Source organism: Callithrix jacchus, chromosome 8 (genome assembly GCF_049354715.1).
Source record: "Callithrix jacchus isolate 240 chromosome 8, calJac240_pri, whole genome shotgun sequence".
Taxonomy (NCBI): domain Eukaryota; kingdom Metazoa; phylum Chordata; class Mammalia; order Primates; family Cebidae; genus Callithrix; species Callithrix jacchus.
In genome coordinates, this window is record NC_133509.1 from 65,835,611 (window position 1) to 65,851,909 (window position 16,299).

At 38.2% G+C, this 16,299-nt stretch overlaps 1 protein-coding gene and 1 pseudogene across 1 annotated transcript; one reads left to right on the plus strand and one right to left on the minus strand.

Annotated features, from left to right (window-relative positions):
• The first annotated feature begins 354 nt into the window (after nt 1-354).
• Nucleotides 355-1,057, plus strand: LOC144577381 (ADP-ribosylation factor-like protein 2-binding protein pseudogene; annotated as a pseudogene).
• Nucleotides 1,058-5,383: 4,326 nt separating this feature from the next.
• On the minus strand, nt 5,384-16,299 carry DTD2 (D-aminoacyl-tRNA deacylase 2). Its single transcript, XM_002753792.7, has 3 exons — nt 16,184-16,299; nt 11,932-12,001; nt 5,384-6,938 (listed from the first exon to the last, which is right to left on the minus strand). Exons 1-3 carry the CDS (start codon nt 16,292-16,294, stop codon nt 6,613-6,615), a joined length of 507 nt encoding a protein of 168 aa, XP_002753838.1. The 5' UTR covers nt 16,295-16,299; the 3' UTR covers nt 5,384-6,612.

Here is a 16,299-nt window from a genome sequence, read left to right on the forward strand (position 1 = left end):
TGCTGACTAACCCAGTGTGAAGAATTCATTCACATGGAAAAGTCCAGTAAAAAGTAGAGTCATATTTATCTCAAAGTTGGCTATTTGTGATGTATTCCACATAACTGCTTTATTTTGTGATTAAATATAGAAGAGTTTTAATAAAGCTTGTTTCATCAAAATTCAGATTTGTAAACCAAATAAATTAAGACATTTTTGTGTCATAAAAAGTTTACTTTAGAGCAGTCACCGAGGCCTGGACCTGCGGCGGCGTCGACGACTGCAGAGGGCCGGGCGGGGCCTAGAGGCCGGGCTGGCGCGTGGCGGCAGCCGAGTACCCAGGGACAGGTCTGGCGCGCAGGCGCTGACCCGACCGGGCAGTGAGCCGTCTTGGTCTTGGCTCAGAGGCCTTAACCAGGCCGGCCGCCGCGCCCTGCTTGTAGGTTGGGCCGCGGTCGGGGTAGGAGCCTACGCGGGGCGGGGGCGATGGATGCCTTAGAAGAAGAGAGCTTTGCGCTTTCTCTTCCGCCTCTGATGCAGAATTTGATGCTGTGGTTGGACATTATCGTGGATGACGAGTTCCAGTGATTACAGAGAAATTTCATGGACAAGTACTACCTGGAGTTTGAAGACACGGAAGAGAATAAACTCACTTACACACCTGTTTTTAATGAATACATTTCTCTGGTAGAAAAATATATTGAAGAACAGCTGCTGGAGCGAATTCCTGGATTCAACATGGCAGCTTTCACCACAACATTACAGCACCATAAAGATGAAGTAGCTGTTGACATATTTGACATGCTGCTCACCTTTACAGATTTTCAGAGTTTTAAAGAAATGTTTTTGGACTACAGAGCAGAAAAAGAAAGCCGAGGACTGGATTTAAGCAGTGGCTTAGTGTTGACATCCTTGTGCAAATCATCATCTGTGCCAGCTTCTGCGAACAATCTGCAGCACTAGGTCCTGCCTCCAGCCAATGAATGGGATCATTCTGGATATCACCGGCCCAATAGGCTCAGCTCATGATGACAGAAATACATCTTAAAAAGACTGACTCTGTTATGTAACTCTTCGTGTATGTTAACTATTGATACGTCAAAACCAAAATGACCTAACCTCTCCTTGACCTCTTTCTCCTGAAACACCTTCTTGAATTCATTTACCATAGTACTCCTCTCCTCCTCAAGTAGTCACCTCTCTCAGGAGCTTCTGAGTCACACGCTTCTGGAGTGAGCCCATGTCAGGCACTCCTCCTGGGGCGGCGGGGGGGTGCGGGGAGGCTTTCCCTAGCATACATGCTGGTGTGTGTGGACTAACCTGTCGTCACCACCCCCTGTCCCAGCAGGCTTGGCATGAATCTTTTTGTGCACTTGCACCCCTTTTTTCACATGGGTCATGGTTTCCGTACTTCAGCCTCAGTGGGGTTCCCATTTATCTAGGGTGTTACTCTAGCTTATCTTGAGATTTTGGACTCTCCTGTGATTACAGCTTTTCTCGGCTGTAGGAATCAACAGAAAGAGACGTCTTCTGCATAAAAGCTCCACTTGAAAAGCCACCCCTAGTCCTAACATTTCCAGTCCTAGTGTCACTGTCTTCTGGTTCTGATTTATTCCCCACTGTTTCTAGAAGTCTCTTTTAAGCATTATTTTTGAAAAAAAAATATTTTTATACATGAATACTCAGGCTAACCTAGTGGATGTGATCTTGGAACTTCCATGATTATCCACGTAAAAGATCAAAGTATTATATGCGGTGAGCTTTTTAGTTATTAGTGCTGTGAAGGCAAAACTGCTTTCTACATTGGCGTTCGTTCCTATGTTACTAGGCACCGATGAATGTATGCAGTGTGCTATAAATAGACTAAAACATATTCTTATAGCATGTTAGTGTGCATGCATGTTTGCTGAAAATCCTTTCTGTATAAACCAGTTTGTTAGGTTGTCTGGATTAGGTAGGGACTGCAGTTTTTTCCTGTCAAAATTTCTCCTACCAAGATGGTGTTCCACTGTCCAGCCCAGCATGAGTAGCAGGTAGAACACAGCTTTACTGGCTGTTTGTCTGCTTTGGTGTAGTGCAATGTGTGTTAGATGACTTATCAGAAAACATGTATGTCATCTCTAGAAAGAAAAAAACATAGTAGTCAAATTCCCAGTGTGTCCCTTTGACTTTTTTTAATAGTAAAAATAAGAATCTGTACTGACTTTTCACTTGGCCATTCTGGTTTTAAAGGAAAAGCTATAAGCTCTGTGTTTTTCTGTACTGATGTCACTTATTAAATACTTTTGTACCATGAGTAAAATTTGAGGTGTTTTGCAAGAAAAAAAAAGTTTGCTTTATGAAAAGACTCAAATACAGGTTTTTTTTCTTTTCTTATTTTGAGACAGAGTATTGCTCTGTTCCCCAGGCTGGAGTGCAGTGGCGTGATCTTGGCTCAGTGCAACCTCTACCTCCCAGGTTCAAGCGATTGTCCTACCTCAGCCTTCTGAGTAGCTGGTATTATAGATGCCTGCCACCATGCCCAGCTAAGTTTTGTATTTTTAGTAGAGATAGGGCTTAGACGATATAATGGTAGGAAGATACAGTATAGTGTAAACACACTGTATTATGTACACTAACACACTGTACTATCTCTGCCTACCATTATACTGTCTATGCCCAATATTATACTCTTGCGGTCAAGACACATTAATATAAAAAATTAAAGTCATATGATTAACTTAATCATATAAAATACATCACAAGTATCAAGACTGGCACAATCATAATGCCAAAGGTGATAGAGGCAGAATAAATTATGGGGTCAGAAGACACTGAGTAATAATGAATTTAGAGTAGAGAAAAGAGCAAGTTAGAGAAGGGCACGATCTAAGAAAAATACAAAATAGGCTGGGCACAATGGTTCACACCTGTAATCCCAGCACTTTGGGAGGCAGAGGGGCGGATCTCCTGAGGTCAGGAGTTCGAGACCAGCCTGACCAACATGGAGATACCCTGTCTCTACTAAAAATATAAAATTAGGCAGGTGTGGTGGCGTACACCTGTAATCCCAGGTACTGGGAAGGCTAAGAGAATTACTTCAACCCTGGAGGTGGAGGTTGCGCTAAGCCAAGATTGTGCCATTGCACTCCAGCCTGGGCAACAAGAATGAAACTCTGTTTCAAAAAAAAAAAAAAAAAAAAGAAAAGAAAAGAAAAACAATAAGAAAAGTACAAATAGAGCTATACTGGAGAATTTTTATAGAGGAGTAGTGGGAGAAAAGGTTAGAAAGGTGAGCTGGAGCCACATTATAAACCATGATACTAGCCTTAGAAATCTGGGCTTCATTCTGGGTAACAGTGGTTCTGGGAGTCCAGTGTACACAAAAATCATCCCGGGGGGAAGACTGGTGACTAGACAGATTTTAACTCCTGCGATTCGAATTTAGCATGTTTGGGATGGTCCCAAAAAACTGCATCTGAACAGGGTCCCCAGGTGATTCCGGTACATGGACACTCTTTGAGACACTCCACCCCAGGACAAATGATTAAGAAACTCTACTATTAACTGTTGCAAATACCCCAATTCCCTGTATGCTGTGAAAACATTTAATTTCATCCAATTTTTCTTTGTTATTTAGCATTGACTTTGTCACTGTTTACATCTTGAGTGAATGTGCTTAACAATGCGCTTTTCTGGTTCTCTCTGACTCTCTATCTTCTCCTCTGGCCTCTCATACTTTGCCCATTCTTTACATGTTATTTCATAAGATTTTGATTTTAGTCCTCTACAGATCTCCCTGAGTTATTTCATTCACTCCTAAGGAGCATATAGAATGCTGATACCAATCTCAGAAGATTAGACTTTGTCCTGTAGATAAACAGGAGTTATGAAAGTTTCTAAGAGTAGAATATCATAGAGAAAGACGTTCTGGGAATGTAACCTTGGAGATGGTCTACAGAAAAGGAATAGGCATAGGAGAAACAGGAGGTAGGGAGAATAACTATAAGACCACCAAAATAACTGTTTAAAGTCATCAAGGGATGACTTCAGAATGAAAATGTTACTTTTCTAGTAGTTCTTCCCTTTAAGAAATTAGCCTTATTTCAATAAATTAATAGGCAAGACAGTTCTAAGTACACTGGAATTTCATTATCTTTTTTTGCTATATAATTAACTATATTATAAGAAATCAGGTCCTCTGCAATGTTAATCAGATAGTAAAAATCTGACATGACATTGTTCTATTATAACATCAATGTGATTTCTTTTCTAAAACAAATGGCACAAAGGATTTTATAATATTGATAAGTTTTCATTATGGAGTCAAGAAATCATCATTAGTACAATATTATTCATAAATGGTAAACTTTACTTTATGACTTGAACTCATGAAAGAATGGTAAAAGTATATTTGATTTTACTTTATATGAAGGTACTCAAGCTATTAAACCATATCCATTGTGTCTTATACACATTATTTTCTATAACTGAATCCAGAGGTTTCTAAATTGGCAGATAAAATAGTACCTGTATTTAGATATTCTACTTGAAAGATTCTAGAATCTTAGAAAAACAAAGGCGGAAAGTGCCTAAATTAGGTTCAACCCTGTCTGCTCCTAATTTAGTAGATAAACCAATTTATTGGCCATTCTTTCTCAAGTGTTCCAAATTGAGAGATGCTAGGAATTTATCAAGATCAATTTCAATTTTTAACAACTCTCACTACAAGAAAGTCAAGAAAATAGAAATTAGTCCTCCCCTTTGTGTGACCTTGGGAAAATTCCTTAAGCATTGTCTAACTTTTCACAGTGCTATCCTCATCATACATATACTGTGAAAGTAGAATATCTATTGAAGATTCTTTGAACACATTGGGCTGGAAGAGCTACAAAAACCAAGGTATAGCTATTTTCATATCCACGACTTCATTTGCCTTTTCCCTTGCTGTAGTCTCCCTGGAAATTAAGCAAAGATGGCTATGACCTTCTGCTTAATAACCCTTCATGTACCTGAAATTGTTACTCTTCCCAGGTACCTCAAGAACATTTTTTAGAGAGGACTGCCTGAACTCTAAAACAGCAATCAAGAGCTATGAGTCAGCATTTCACCTACAAATAAAATCAAAATGTTTTAAAATAGGTAACATAATCTTTTTGAAAGACATACATACCTCTTTGGAGAAGCTGTGAGACAGCTGGAGTTTGCAAGTTTATGAATAGTTTATTACATTTTAATAAGTGTATCATGAATCAATAAAGCAAAAGTTAAGGACAATGAGCTAATTACTAAGCCAGTTATTGATTCTCTAGTTCCAAAATAGAATAGTACAGGAAGGGTATAGAGAAAATAGAATTTTTTCATGATAAAAATTTTAAGTATGTTAGGAAGACAGACCTAAAGAAACCATTAGACACAACAAAAATTTCAGCAGCTACTTAGGATGTTTATTTATTTACCTTTTTTGTCAATGAGAATTATTTGGTTTTTACTCTTTAAAAAAAAACACCTTTTCAAACCAAGTCAGAGGAGTTTGCCAAAACTGAATATTACCTCTTATTGACTTAATTATTTTTTCAATTTCTTGTGTATTTTCCTCTCTTGCCTTTGAAAAGTTTACCTTACTAGCTGTCTATCTTATAACACTGTCATAGTTCAGACTGCCCTAACTAAATAACATAGGACTGGGTGGTTTAAACAACACAAGTTTATTTCCTCACAGTTCTGGTGGTTAGAAGTTCAAGATAAGGGTGTCAGGGTCTGTTTCTGGTGACTACTTTCTTTCTGGCTTGTAAACAGCCACCTTCACTCGGGGGTGCTGTGGGACAGGATGGTTGGAGGAGATCTATATTACATTTGCATGTGTATTATTAAAAGAAATGGTGAATCACATATGGAAATATAGAGAACTGCAGTAGTAAATAAAATTAACAAATTTACAATTAGGCTGTACTGAAGTTTACCTAATTTTAATAGAAATTGTTATTTTTATTACATGCTATACAAATTTGATGGTATAAGACATTGCAAAATGCTAAAACTGCACATAATCTTTTAAAAACAATTAAGATGGCTGGGTGCAGGAGCTCATGCCTGTAATCCCAGCACTGTGGGAGGCTGAGGTGGGCAGGTCACCTGAGGCTGGCAGTACAAGACCAGCCTGACCAACATGGAGAAACCTCATCTCTACTAAAAATACAAAATTAGCCAGGCATGGTGGCGCATGCCTATAATCTCAGCTACTCGGGAGGCTGAGGCAGGAGAATTGCTTGAATCTGGGAGGTGGAGGTTGTGGTGAGCCAAGACCGCGCCATTGCATTCCAGCCTGGGCAACAAGAGCAAAACTCTGTCTCAAACAAAACAAAACACAATTAAGAACATTTCCTTAATGACTATGAAGTGAATACACAGCATATTTCAAATTTTCAAGTAGAAGGGTAGAGGAATGTAGGACAAAAGGCGACTGAGATCCAGAGTTTAGGTGACTTGGCAAAGTCATCCGATAAGCAGGTTATAGAATTATATATGAAACCCAAGATTTTCTTAGCTAAAAATGCTGAAGATTAGTATATTCAAGATGAAGGGTAATAAAATCTAATTATACTTTAGATCATTTCATACCAGAAAACAGCTATAGAAACTAGGTTTTCATTTTCAAAACTCAATTAAGTGTGTGTATGGTCCGTTGGTGTCTAGCTTTAACACCTGCCTATTCCCATAAGTGCCATGTTCCACTACAACTCCAGCTTCAGCACACTTGCTATTAGCAGCTACTTCTTTTTCACACAGAGTAACAAATTGAGAGTAAAGTTCAAACCCTTCTTCTTTTCCAGAGTTAGAGTGATATTGCATGTTTCTTCCTTTTAGTCTTCCTCCAAGGGTAGCTTGAGGGATAATAAGAATGTTGCCAGGTAGATCCAATATAGAGACTTGCTTGCCATTTTCTGTTTCACTTAATTTCACATTTAACAGTGTATTAACTGGGTAAGGAAGAAAGGCAAAACATTTTAAAGTGAAAAACAAAGATGAAGAAAGCCATCAAGTTTTTAATTAGTCAGCAAATTTCATGTTTAAAATTCAGTTTGTCAGCTCATACTTCTAACCCAGTCTCTAGATTTAAAATACTGCTTCACTAAGCTAAATAATCTAAGCATGAAAAATAAAGAAATTTCATGCAGAAAATGGTATGATATTTTAAATTTGACTTGGCAGTTAAGATCACCTAACAATAAATTCATCCAGAGAGGTCTAAAAAATTAACTTACACTGGAACCTCAAATATTGTTCTCCTGGGAGAATACATGAGAATATTATACCTTCCTGTTCCTTTTATTTCATAAATAAATTCCACAGAAAAAGACGAGGATAAATCCTCCTCACACCAAATTGTGCTTTATAGTGGGATATCAAATAAAAATTTTAGTGCAGTTATTATTTTAAACTTAGCTGCCAAGACTTTTAAGCGGAGACAAAGGTTCCTGGTTCAATCCCATTATAAACCACTTAATTTTGTTGTTTAATAACCTTAAAGGCAATATTAACATGGCTAATCATTTTATAAATATATGGACTAATCATCTTATAAATATAACCCATGACAGAAGGGTAAAGGTGAAAGCAGGAATCATCAGAAATTCATTGGTACAACTGAAAAAGTAAATTAAAAGATATAAAGCTACCTATACTATCTTCCTATACATATAAAAATGTGATATTATTTTTATAGCATTTATGATATTTCTTTTTTTTTTTTTTTTTTTTTTGAGATAGAGTTTCGCTCTTGTTACCCAGGCTGGAGTGCAATGGCGCGATCTCGGCTCACTGCAATCTCCGCCTCCTGGGTTCAGGCAATTCTCCTGCCTCAGCCTCCCGAGCAGCTGGGATTACAGGCACGCACCACCGTGCCCAGCTAATTTTTTGTAATTTTAGTAGAGACGGGGTTTCACCATGTTGACCAAGATGGTCTCGATCTGTTGACCTCGTGATCCACCCGCCTCGGCCTCCGAAAGTGCTGGGATTACAGGCTTGAGCCACCGCGCCCGGCCGATATTTCTTACAGTTAATAAAAAGTGTTGAAACCGCCGTAAGTATCCATGTATAGCTAAAAGCCTAAACTTAGAACACCTTTATACCTTAACATTAACCATTTTCAAAACAGTAAGCAAAAGAAGTATCTAATATAAAGAGACTTAGGGTCTCCCTACCTCTATAAAGGTATAAATTGACCTCTGTTTGCAAAGAATAGTCCTGAGAGGACAAATGGTAGAAGGAACTATACAAACCTCAAGACACCTGCCCTCAAATTAGGTTTTAAAAGGCATGCTTTCTGTTGGGGTAATTAATGGTTTTAATTAATAGAGAGTCTGTAGTAAATATTCATGTGGTTGCCCCTCTCTACAAATCATAGAATTAAACTGGAAAATACCTGCCAACGTCAACTCTCAAATGAATTCCTAAGCTAGGCATTAAGCATCATCAATTTTCACTTAACTAACATTTATTTTTTAATACCTCTAGTTTTTCTCTATTACACATAGGACTTTGCTGTTTAGCCAGCAGTCTTTATTGACTGCCTGTAAGGAAACTTAACTTTCTGGAGCACTACATTGCACTGGAAATCACTATCTAGCTCTCTAGGCCTCAGGCTAGTGAGAGTTAAGTAGGCAATTTTGGAATAACAGGCTTGAGAGGTAATGCTACGATATATTAATTTCCACGTACCTCCCTCTACTGGCTATACCTGAGAGTTCAGTTAATGCTGTTGGTATACAAATATCAGTATGTACATAAATACAATGTAGAACCAGTAAGCAGAATTAAAACGAGACAATGAATTAATGGCATGTTGGAAACTCAAATATTCTAAAACAGGTTATTAATCAAGTATCTCTTAATGATGTATATGGGATGTTAAGCTTTGACATGTCTCTGGCTCTCAGTCCAATTATATTGAAGATGAATTGAGGAAGATTCTACACATCTCTATGTTAGCTATGCTATTTTGGATTTTATAGATGTAACTGATTATTATATTCTCAAGGGATATATGCTTTGATTGGAAATATCTGAATCTATGTAATAAATATGAGGTGAAATTTAAGAGAATCCCATCACATTGACTTACTTAACCTACTGGAATAGAGGGAAGTACAAGCTAATGCTATCAATAATAGATGCACTTATTTTGCTTACAAGTCAAATGAGCAGAATGTGATTCTTAGAGTCATATATTTCTTTACTAAGAATCATGATATAAAAAATCATGTTAGATATTGTTAGACTATCTGCTACAAGAGTTAGGGTGGAATTCCTTGGTGTTTTAAATTTACCACAATCTTATGCATATATTTAAAGTTAACTCACAAAGACAGATATGGAAGCACACAGGATTTAATCACTAAAAAAACAACATGCAGTTTGGATGTGGTAGGCATATTTCATCCTATTATGCTGAAGAACCATTTGAGACTCCATAAGACAACTTTAGGAAGTCAATCTTAAGTCAGAATGACAAAAACTTCCTGTTTTTGAAGATTTCTACATTTTTTATGGCCCAAAAAGATTTAATCCAAGGCAAAATATTAATTTAGGAAAGTGGACAGAATGTCTAACACTCTAGCATTAGGATCAGACAAATTATTCTCTATAATAGGAGTCCTCATTACATTATGTTCTTTGTTTTTCATTTTTTACTTTCTTCTTCAGATCAGAACATTATGTTCTTAACCCTTCAAAGGTTCCTTATTATCTTCTAGATTCAAATTTCAAACTATTGCAGTTACTGGCTTTCTATTCTCACCTATCAAAGTCTCTTAAATCTGGTTTTCATCTTTTGACAAAGTTGTCAGACATGTTTGATATATCAGTATAAAATTCCCTCTTGGAGTTTTAGCTTTATGTCCAAGCTCTTCCTCATTGCCCTATTTGCCCTTGACATTCTTCTAGGTTAACTTCTGTAGGCTTCAACTGCATATTTGTATAATTAGTCATTCTTATTAATCCAACTAATGGATGCTGTCCTTTACTAATGAGGAGAATACAACCTGTTCCCATCTTTAAGGATACCTTCTTTTATTTCAGGTTTGGATGTTTGTTTGTTTTTGGACATAATTGCTATATCCAAATACTGTCTTGAGAGGGTATATGATTTGATTTGGTATATCTGAACCTAGGTAATTATCACCTGAAATGCTATAGCCATGTGAGATACTGTGTGTATGTATATATATATATATCACTGTCCAATGCTATTGCCTGTCCAGGAAACTAGAAAGCTGCAGGTAGATAAATTACTGTTCAGAGACTGCTGAACATTGACTCTGTTTTCTATGTCCTTGGAGGAGGTATGGCTAAGATGACAATGAATCTGGCTCAAGATTCAGGAGAACCTTATATCTATACTTATTTCCACAAAGAAGTGCATACATGGCTAATTCAAATTCTTCCATAATAATGATATAAGCTTGAGTTGTCCAGATTTGATGAGACCCATATCTTATATATACTACATCATCTACTTCCTCTGTTAGGGACCCTGGGGGATAAAGGAAACTATATTAAGAATTGCAGCATCTGTTTCTCCCTATGTGACCACCCTATTTCCAAGAAGTTTCTGTATCCTTGGCTGAAGTGTATTGCGTGTATGCATATGTGTGTACACTCTTCTAAATCAATTTGTAAGTCATCTGAAATGCTGCGATGTTTCAAAAGAATTCCACCATACTTGCTTACTTTAAACTTTGAAACAAGCAAATAGCTAAAGCCAAAAACACTTGACAGAGCTAAGTAATTAATAACTTAATCAGCACAATTTAAGATTGTGCTTCTTAGGATGGGCAGAGATTGGTTAATGGATACAAAATTATAGCTAGATAGGAGGAATGAGTTCTGGTGTTCTGCAGCACTGTAAGATAAATATGGCTAACTATAATTTATTGTATACTTTCAAAAATCTAGAAGAAAGGATTTTAAATGTTCACAACACAAATAACAAATGTTTGGGATAATGCTTATCTGGTTTGATTGTTATACATTGTATACAGTATAAAACTATCACTCTGTATCCCACAAATGTGTAAAATTATTATTTTAAAAATAAAAGGGGAGGAAGGCTGGGCGCGGTGGCTCACGCCTGTACTCCTAGCACTTTGGGAGGCCGAGGTGGATGGATCACCTGAGGTCAGGAGTTCAAGACCAGCCTGGCCATCATGGAGAAACCTCATCTTTAATAAAAAAATAAAATAAATAAATAAATAAATAAAAGGGGAGGAAAAAAGACTGTTGCTTCTTGTCCCTTCTGGTTCATTTGTCCATTACTATTCTTTCTCACTTTTTTTTCTGAGACAGGTGTTGCTCTGTTGTCCAGGTTGAAGTAGTGCCATCTTGGCTCACTGCTGCCTGGACCTCCTGGTCTCAAGTAATCTTCCAGCCTCGGCCTCCTAAGTAGCTAGGACCATAGGCACAGGTCACCAAACCTGGCTAATTATGTGTATTTTTTTTGTAGGGAAGAGGTCTTACTATTTTGCCCAGGCTGGCCTCCAATTCCTGGGTTCAAGCAATTCACCTGCCTAGGCCTCCTAATGTGCTGGGATTACAGGTGTTAGCCACTGCACTTGACCTCTCACTCTGAAAAAGGAAACAAAATTGGCCGGGTGCAGTGGCTCACGCCTGTAATCCCTGCACTTTGGGAGGCCAAGGCAGGCAGATCACGAGGTTAGGAGATCAAGACCATCCTGGCTAACATGGCGAAACCCTGTCTCTACTAAAAATACAAAAAATTAGCTGGGCGTGGTGGTGCACGCCTGTAGTCCCAGCTACTTGGGAGGCTGAGGAAGGAGAATCACTTGAACCTAGGAGGCGGATGTTGCAGTGAGCCTAGATTGCACCACTGTACTTCAGTCTGGGTGACAGAGCGAGACTCTGTCTCAAAAAAAAAAAAAAAAAAAAAAAAGGGCAACAAAATCAAACACATACCCATTTTGGGAAGAAGTTCTTTATCAGCTCCCTTGAAAAAGCATACGTAGATCACCAATGCTTTCTGAACCTATAAGAAATCACCAGTAAACTCAGATTACAACGATATCTACAAAGATACAGGGCTAAATGAGTAAAATTTCACAGCTATTAATACTATAGACAGAGAGGTTAAAAGCACAGAAAATGAACTTTACCAAAGATTTCTCATGTGAAAAAAACAAAATATTTTTCAAGTTCCAATCATCTCAGTTATTTTTTCAAAAATTAAGTTTAAAATATAGCCAAGAGGAGTGAAGACAAGTTAACGTTCAACATCATTAAGACTATCAACCAGCCATTTCATCAGTAAGTAAGGCTGACAGACTGAGACTAAGAAACATTTTGTTTGGTGGACCCCATTATAAACAACATGTGACTGATGTCTTTTGACATCATCTGTATTTCCCCTAATCCACTTACTTACTGATAATGAAAATAAGGGTCTGATTCTATTTCTGTAAACTCCAGGAAACTGTCCAATTATCTGTTGTTGTTGTTAATTCTTTAAATAAACATGAGTAGGACTTGAAAACTGCATTTGTGATAATAAGGTCTACATTAAAAGGTTGGTTGTTATCAGGAAAATAGACTTACTTGTTTTACATAATGACCTGGATATTTCTTAGATCAGGTAGGACAGAGACTATACAGAAAAGAGACACTTGAATAGTGACTTTGATTCTGCTTCTGAGTGAATCATTAGATTTTTTGATTCTGTAAATTAACCTTGACTCCAGGAGCTATTAGGACGAATAAATGACTTAATACTTGTACTTCAAAAACAGTGCCTGGTTCATAGTAATTGCTATATTAGTGTTTATTAAATGAGTATGTAAAAATAAACTTAAGGGCAGAGGCACAATTTATTTCACATTTTAACTTCCAAAGCGCTTTACAGGCTGTTTTGTATATGATAGGGATTCAATTTATCTGTTGATTACATTAACATTCAACTATATGTTCCAGGCTCTATGAGTTATCTAAAGAATTTTCTAGATAAATGTAAATGCAGCTCTGCACTCACACTTGATTTATCAACCTGGAAAATAGGTGAGTTTTAAAAAATGCAATTGTGCTACTGAAACAATAGGCAAGGGCCTCCACTGTATACCCATGAGAAGCTGGCAAGTTATTACAGATATTTGCACTACTGTCACAGGCCTCTCCACTAGTATTGTTTTCATTATGAATCAAAATCTTATGTTGTGAACTGAACGCGAGCCCGGGAATCTCATCCAGCGAGAGGGTCCCAAACCTGGAAGAGAGCGCGTGCCAGAAAAAAAAGGAGATAGAAAAGGCGAGGTCTGGAGGGCTACATGCGCTATGCTCATGCAGCAATTTTATTTTTGCAATGTGTTTCATTATATACTTTTCTGAAGTTAAAGTTGTTTACACCAGATTAACGTACTTAAGTTACAGTAAGCAAGTTACACCCAGTAAGTAAGTTAAGCGCAGTAAGTAGGTTACTTCCAGTAAGTAGGTTACGCCCAATAGGTCAAGGTAAGTAGATTACAGTCACGCCCTGTAAGCCATGGTAAGTTACAGTTATGCCCTGTAAGTTACGGTAAGTAAGTTACCAAGTGTTAATATTTAAGTTAATATTTTGCAATGGAGGTAACAGGGGTCCAAAATGAACACAATGAGACAATAAACCATGAGAAGCCGAAAGTAGCCACAATGCCTCCCAAGTCCTCATATCCATAAAGTAATGACTGTTGACTATTTTGAATAACATATAGTTCCTCTCTCGGTTCCTGCTTTCCCTCAGCTCGACTCCCCCAACCGGGGATCTGTGTCCGGGCTCAAGCTCACCAGATGGTGAGGCCCATTTTCTAGGGGCCTCACACAGGAGTGATCCCCACAGGTCTCCCTTAATCTTAAGCATATTTATATTCAGACACATGCAATGTCAGAATTAAATACCTAATCATTTGCAGAAAGATACCTGTTCTTTCCACTTACCACATTATCTCCTCATTAAGGTATCTGTCTTTCATTTATTCCATAACAGATCTTAAGTTGTGACTTCAAGTCAAAAATCACTCTCCTTGTAACTTCTTTGGTATAAAACATTTCAAATATATAAAAAAAAACAGAGAATTCTCACTGTACCTTTAAAAAGTTCACTTACCAGGAAGAAAAACATTAGTCTGTGACAGCAAAGTTCTAAAATGAGTGAAACTAAGAACAAGCAAAGAAAATAACCTTCAAATATTGACAATAAAAATGCTGTTTCTAAAAACACAAGAACTTTTAATAATAGAGCGGAGTAGAAAAGACGTAAGAGAAAAGAATTTATATTTTTCTCACCATCTAAATTACTTGTCACCTCTTTAAACTAATTTAGTCATGTGTGTAGGAGTCAAAGGGAAAGGCTTTAAAATAGTTTTTAAGTTTATAAACACAAACTGATAGTTTGGATGCCTGCAATAATGTATGTGATTTTGCATAAGGAGATGTAGCCTGAAGAACATAAAAAAGATAAATAAGCATGGAAGGAAACTAAATGACTGATACTTTGGAATTTATGATGTCTGGAGGCAGCTATAAAAATGGATGATTCTTTTATTTATTTTTGAGAGGAGGTCTCACTCTGTGGTTCAGGCTGGAGTGCAATGACGTGATCTCCACTCACTGCAACCTCTGCCTCCTGGGTTCAAGCAATTCTCCTGCCTTAGCCTCCTGAGTAACTTGGATTACAGGTGCATGCCATGACGCCCAGCTAATGTTTGTATTTTTAGTAGAGATGGGATTTCACCATGTTGGCCAGGCTGGTCTTGAACTCCTGACCTAAAGTGATCCACTGGCCTCCCAAAGTGCTGGGATTATTGCGCCTGGCCAGTTAATTCTTTAGATAGGATTGCAAAATAAAAGAATAAAATTTCAAATAAAGAAGAGAAATCACGACCTCAAAAAAATCATGACAAAAATAAGAAATAAGAAAAACGAATTTCTGGGAAAGGAAAGAGGTAAGAATACAGGAATTTCTATGGTTATATTTCCAAATTAGCACAGGGGAACCGATTCTGATTTTAGAATAATTGCTCACACATCATACAATTCACGGGTGCTATTTATAAAATAATAAGTAGGCCAAGGGCAGTAGCTCAGGCCTGTAATCCCAGCACTTTGGGAGGCTGAAGCAAGTGGCTCACCTGAGGTCAGGAATTCGAGACCAGCCAAGCCAAAACTAAAAATACAAAAATTAGCCGGGCGTAGTAGCTCACGCCTGTAGTTTGAAAACTGTTTGAACTCGGGGGCGGGGAGGCGTCAGGGGAAGAGGTTGCAGTGAGCTGAGATCCTGCCACTGCACTCCAGCCTGGGTGATGAAGCAAGACTCCGTCTCAAAATAAATAAATAAATAAAATGAATATCAAATAATAACTGAAATTGTTTTAAGAAATGCTAGATCTAGGACCAAACTCAGCAGAAAAGATGAGCGAATGAAATTTTGCTACACTGAAGTGAGTACCTACAAAAGTCTTAATTATGAACTAATTTTTTTCTTACATTTCAGTGTACTCCAAAAATATGTCAGAGGCCTTAAAATTTTTGTTTTTGTATGCAGTGGGGGCAGGCTGTCTTAAAAAGTAAAGGATGTATGAGAGTCGAAGGAATTCAGTGACATACATGTTTTAAATTCTTTGGAGAGATGTGTTTGATGACATGTAACATTGTTATAACAGTAATGGTCTTTGTATCTCAGTTGGAAATAGATCAAAATTTTAAAAAGGTTTCTTGAAATAGAATTTTTTTTTTTAAGGAAATCTCATTTCTATGCTAAGACCAAGTCAAACTAAGGAGGAGTTCGACACGATCTGAGGACTATAAGTCAAAGCAGATCATGAACTCTTGCATCAAACCTGACCTACTAGCTTGCCCCTGACCAACACAGCCCACGAGCTTCAAGCTGTCTGGGACATGAGGCATAAAGTCCACTGAACTAAGTTTCATATCCTCGTGGTACCCCCAAGCAGGGAAACGCGCTCTTCTCGGGGGCTACGACTGGCGCTGGAGAACGGTGGTGCAGGACCGAAAAGGCAAGCGCAGCCAGTCAGGCCACTGCGGGCAGCGTCGGGCTGACCTGGCAACTCCGCGGCCTGACCGCAGGTCTCAGAGAGAGACGCGGAGGGGACGAGTTACCGAGATAACGGGGAAAAAACCCGCCTCCCACGCCGGAGGGTAACGAGAGCGGCCGGGCTGACGTTACCTCCACCCACTGGGCCGCGGCATCCCCATCGGCTGGGCGAATTTGCAACCGGGCGTGCAGGCACTGCTGCAGGAGCGCCCGGGCCTGTAGCATACGGCTGCCCTCAGCCATGGTTT

Bases quoted from the DNA above. Each gene is read 5' to 3' on its own strand.
- DTD2 (XM_002753792.7), bottom strand. From the start codon at position 16,294: ATGGCTGAGGGCAGCCGTATGCTACAGGCCCGGGCGCTCCTGCAGCAG. The intron at 12,002-16,183 runs GTAACGTCAGCC...GATTTCTTATAG, and splicing joins CCGCGGCCCAGTGGGTGGAG to GTTCAGAAAGCATTGGTGAT. The intron at 6,939-11,931 runs GTATGTGTTTGA...TTCCTTACCCAG, and splicing joins AGAACTTCTTCCCAAAATGG to TTAATACACTGTTAAATGTG.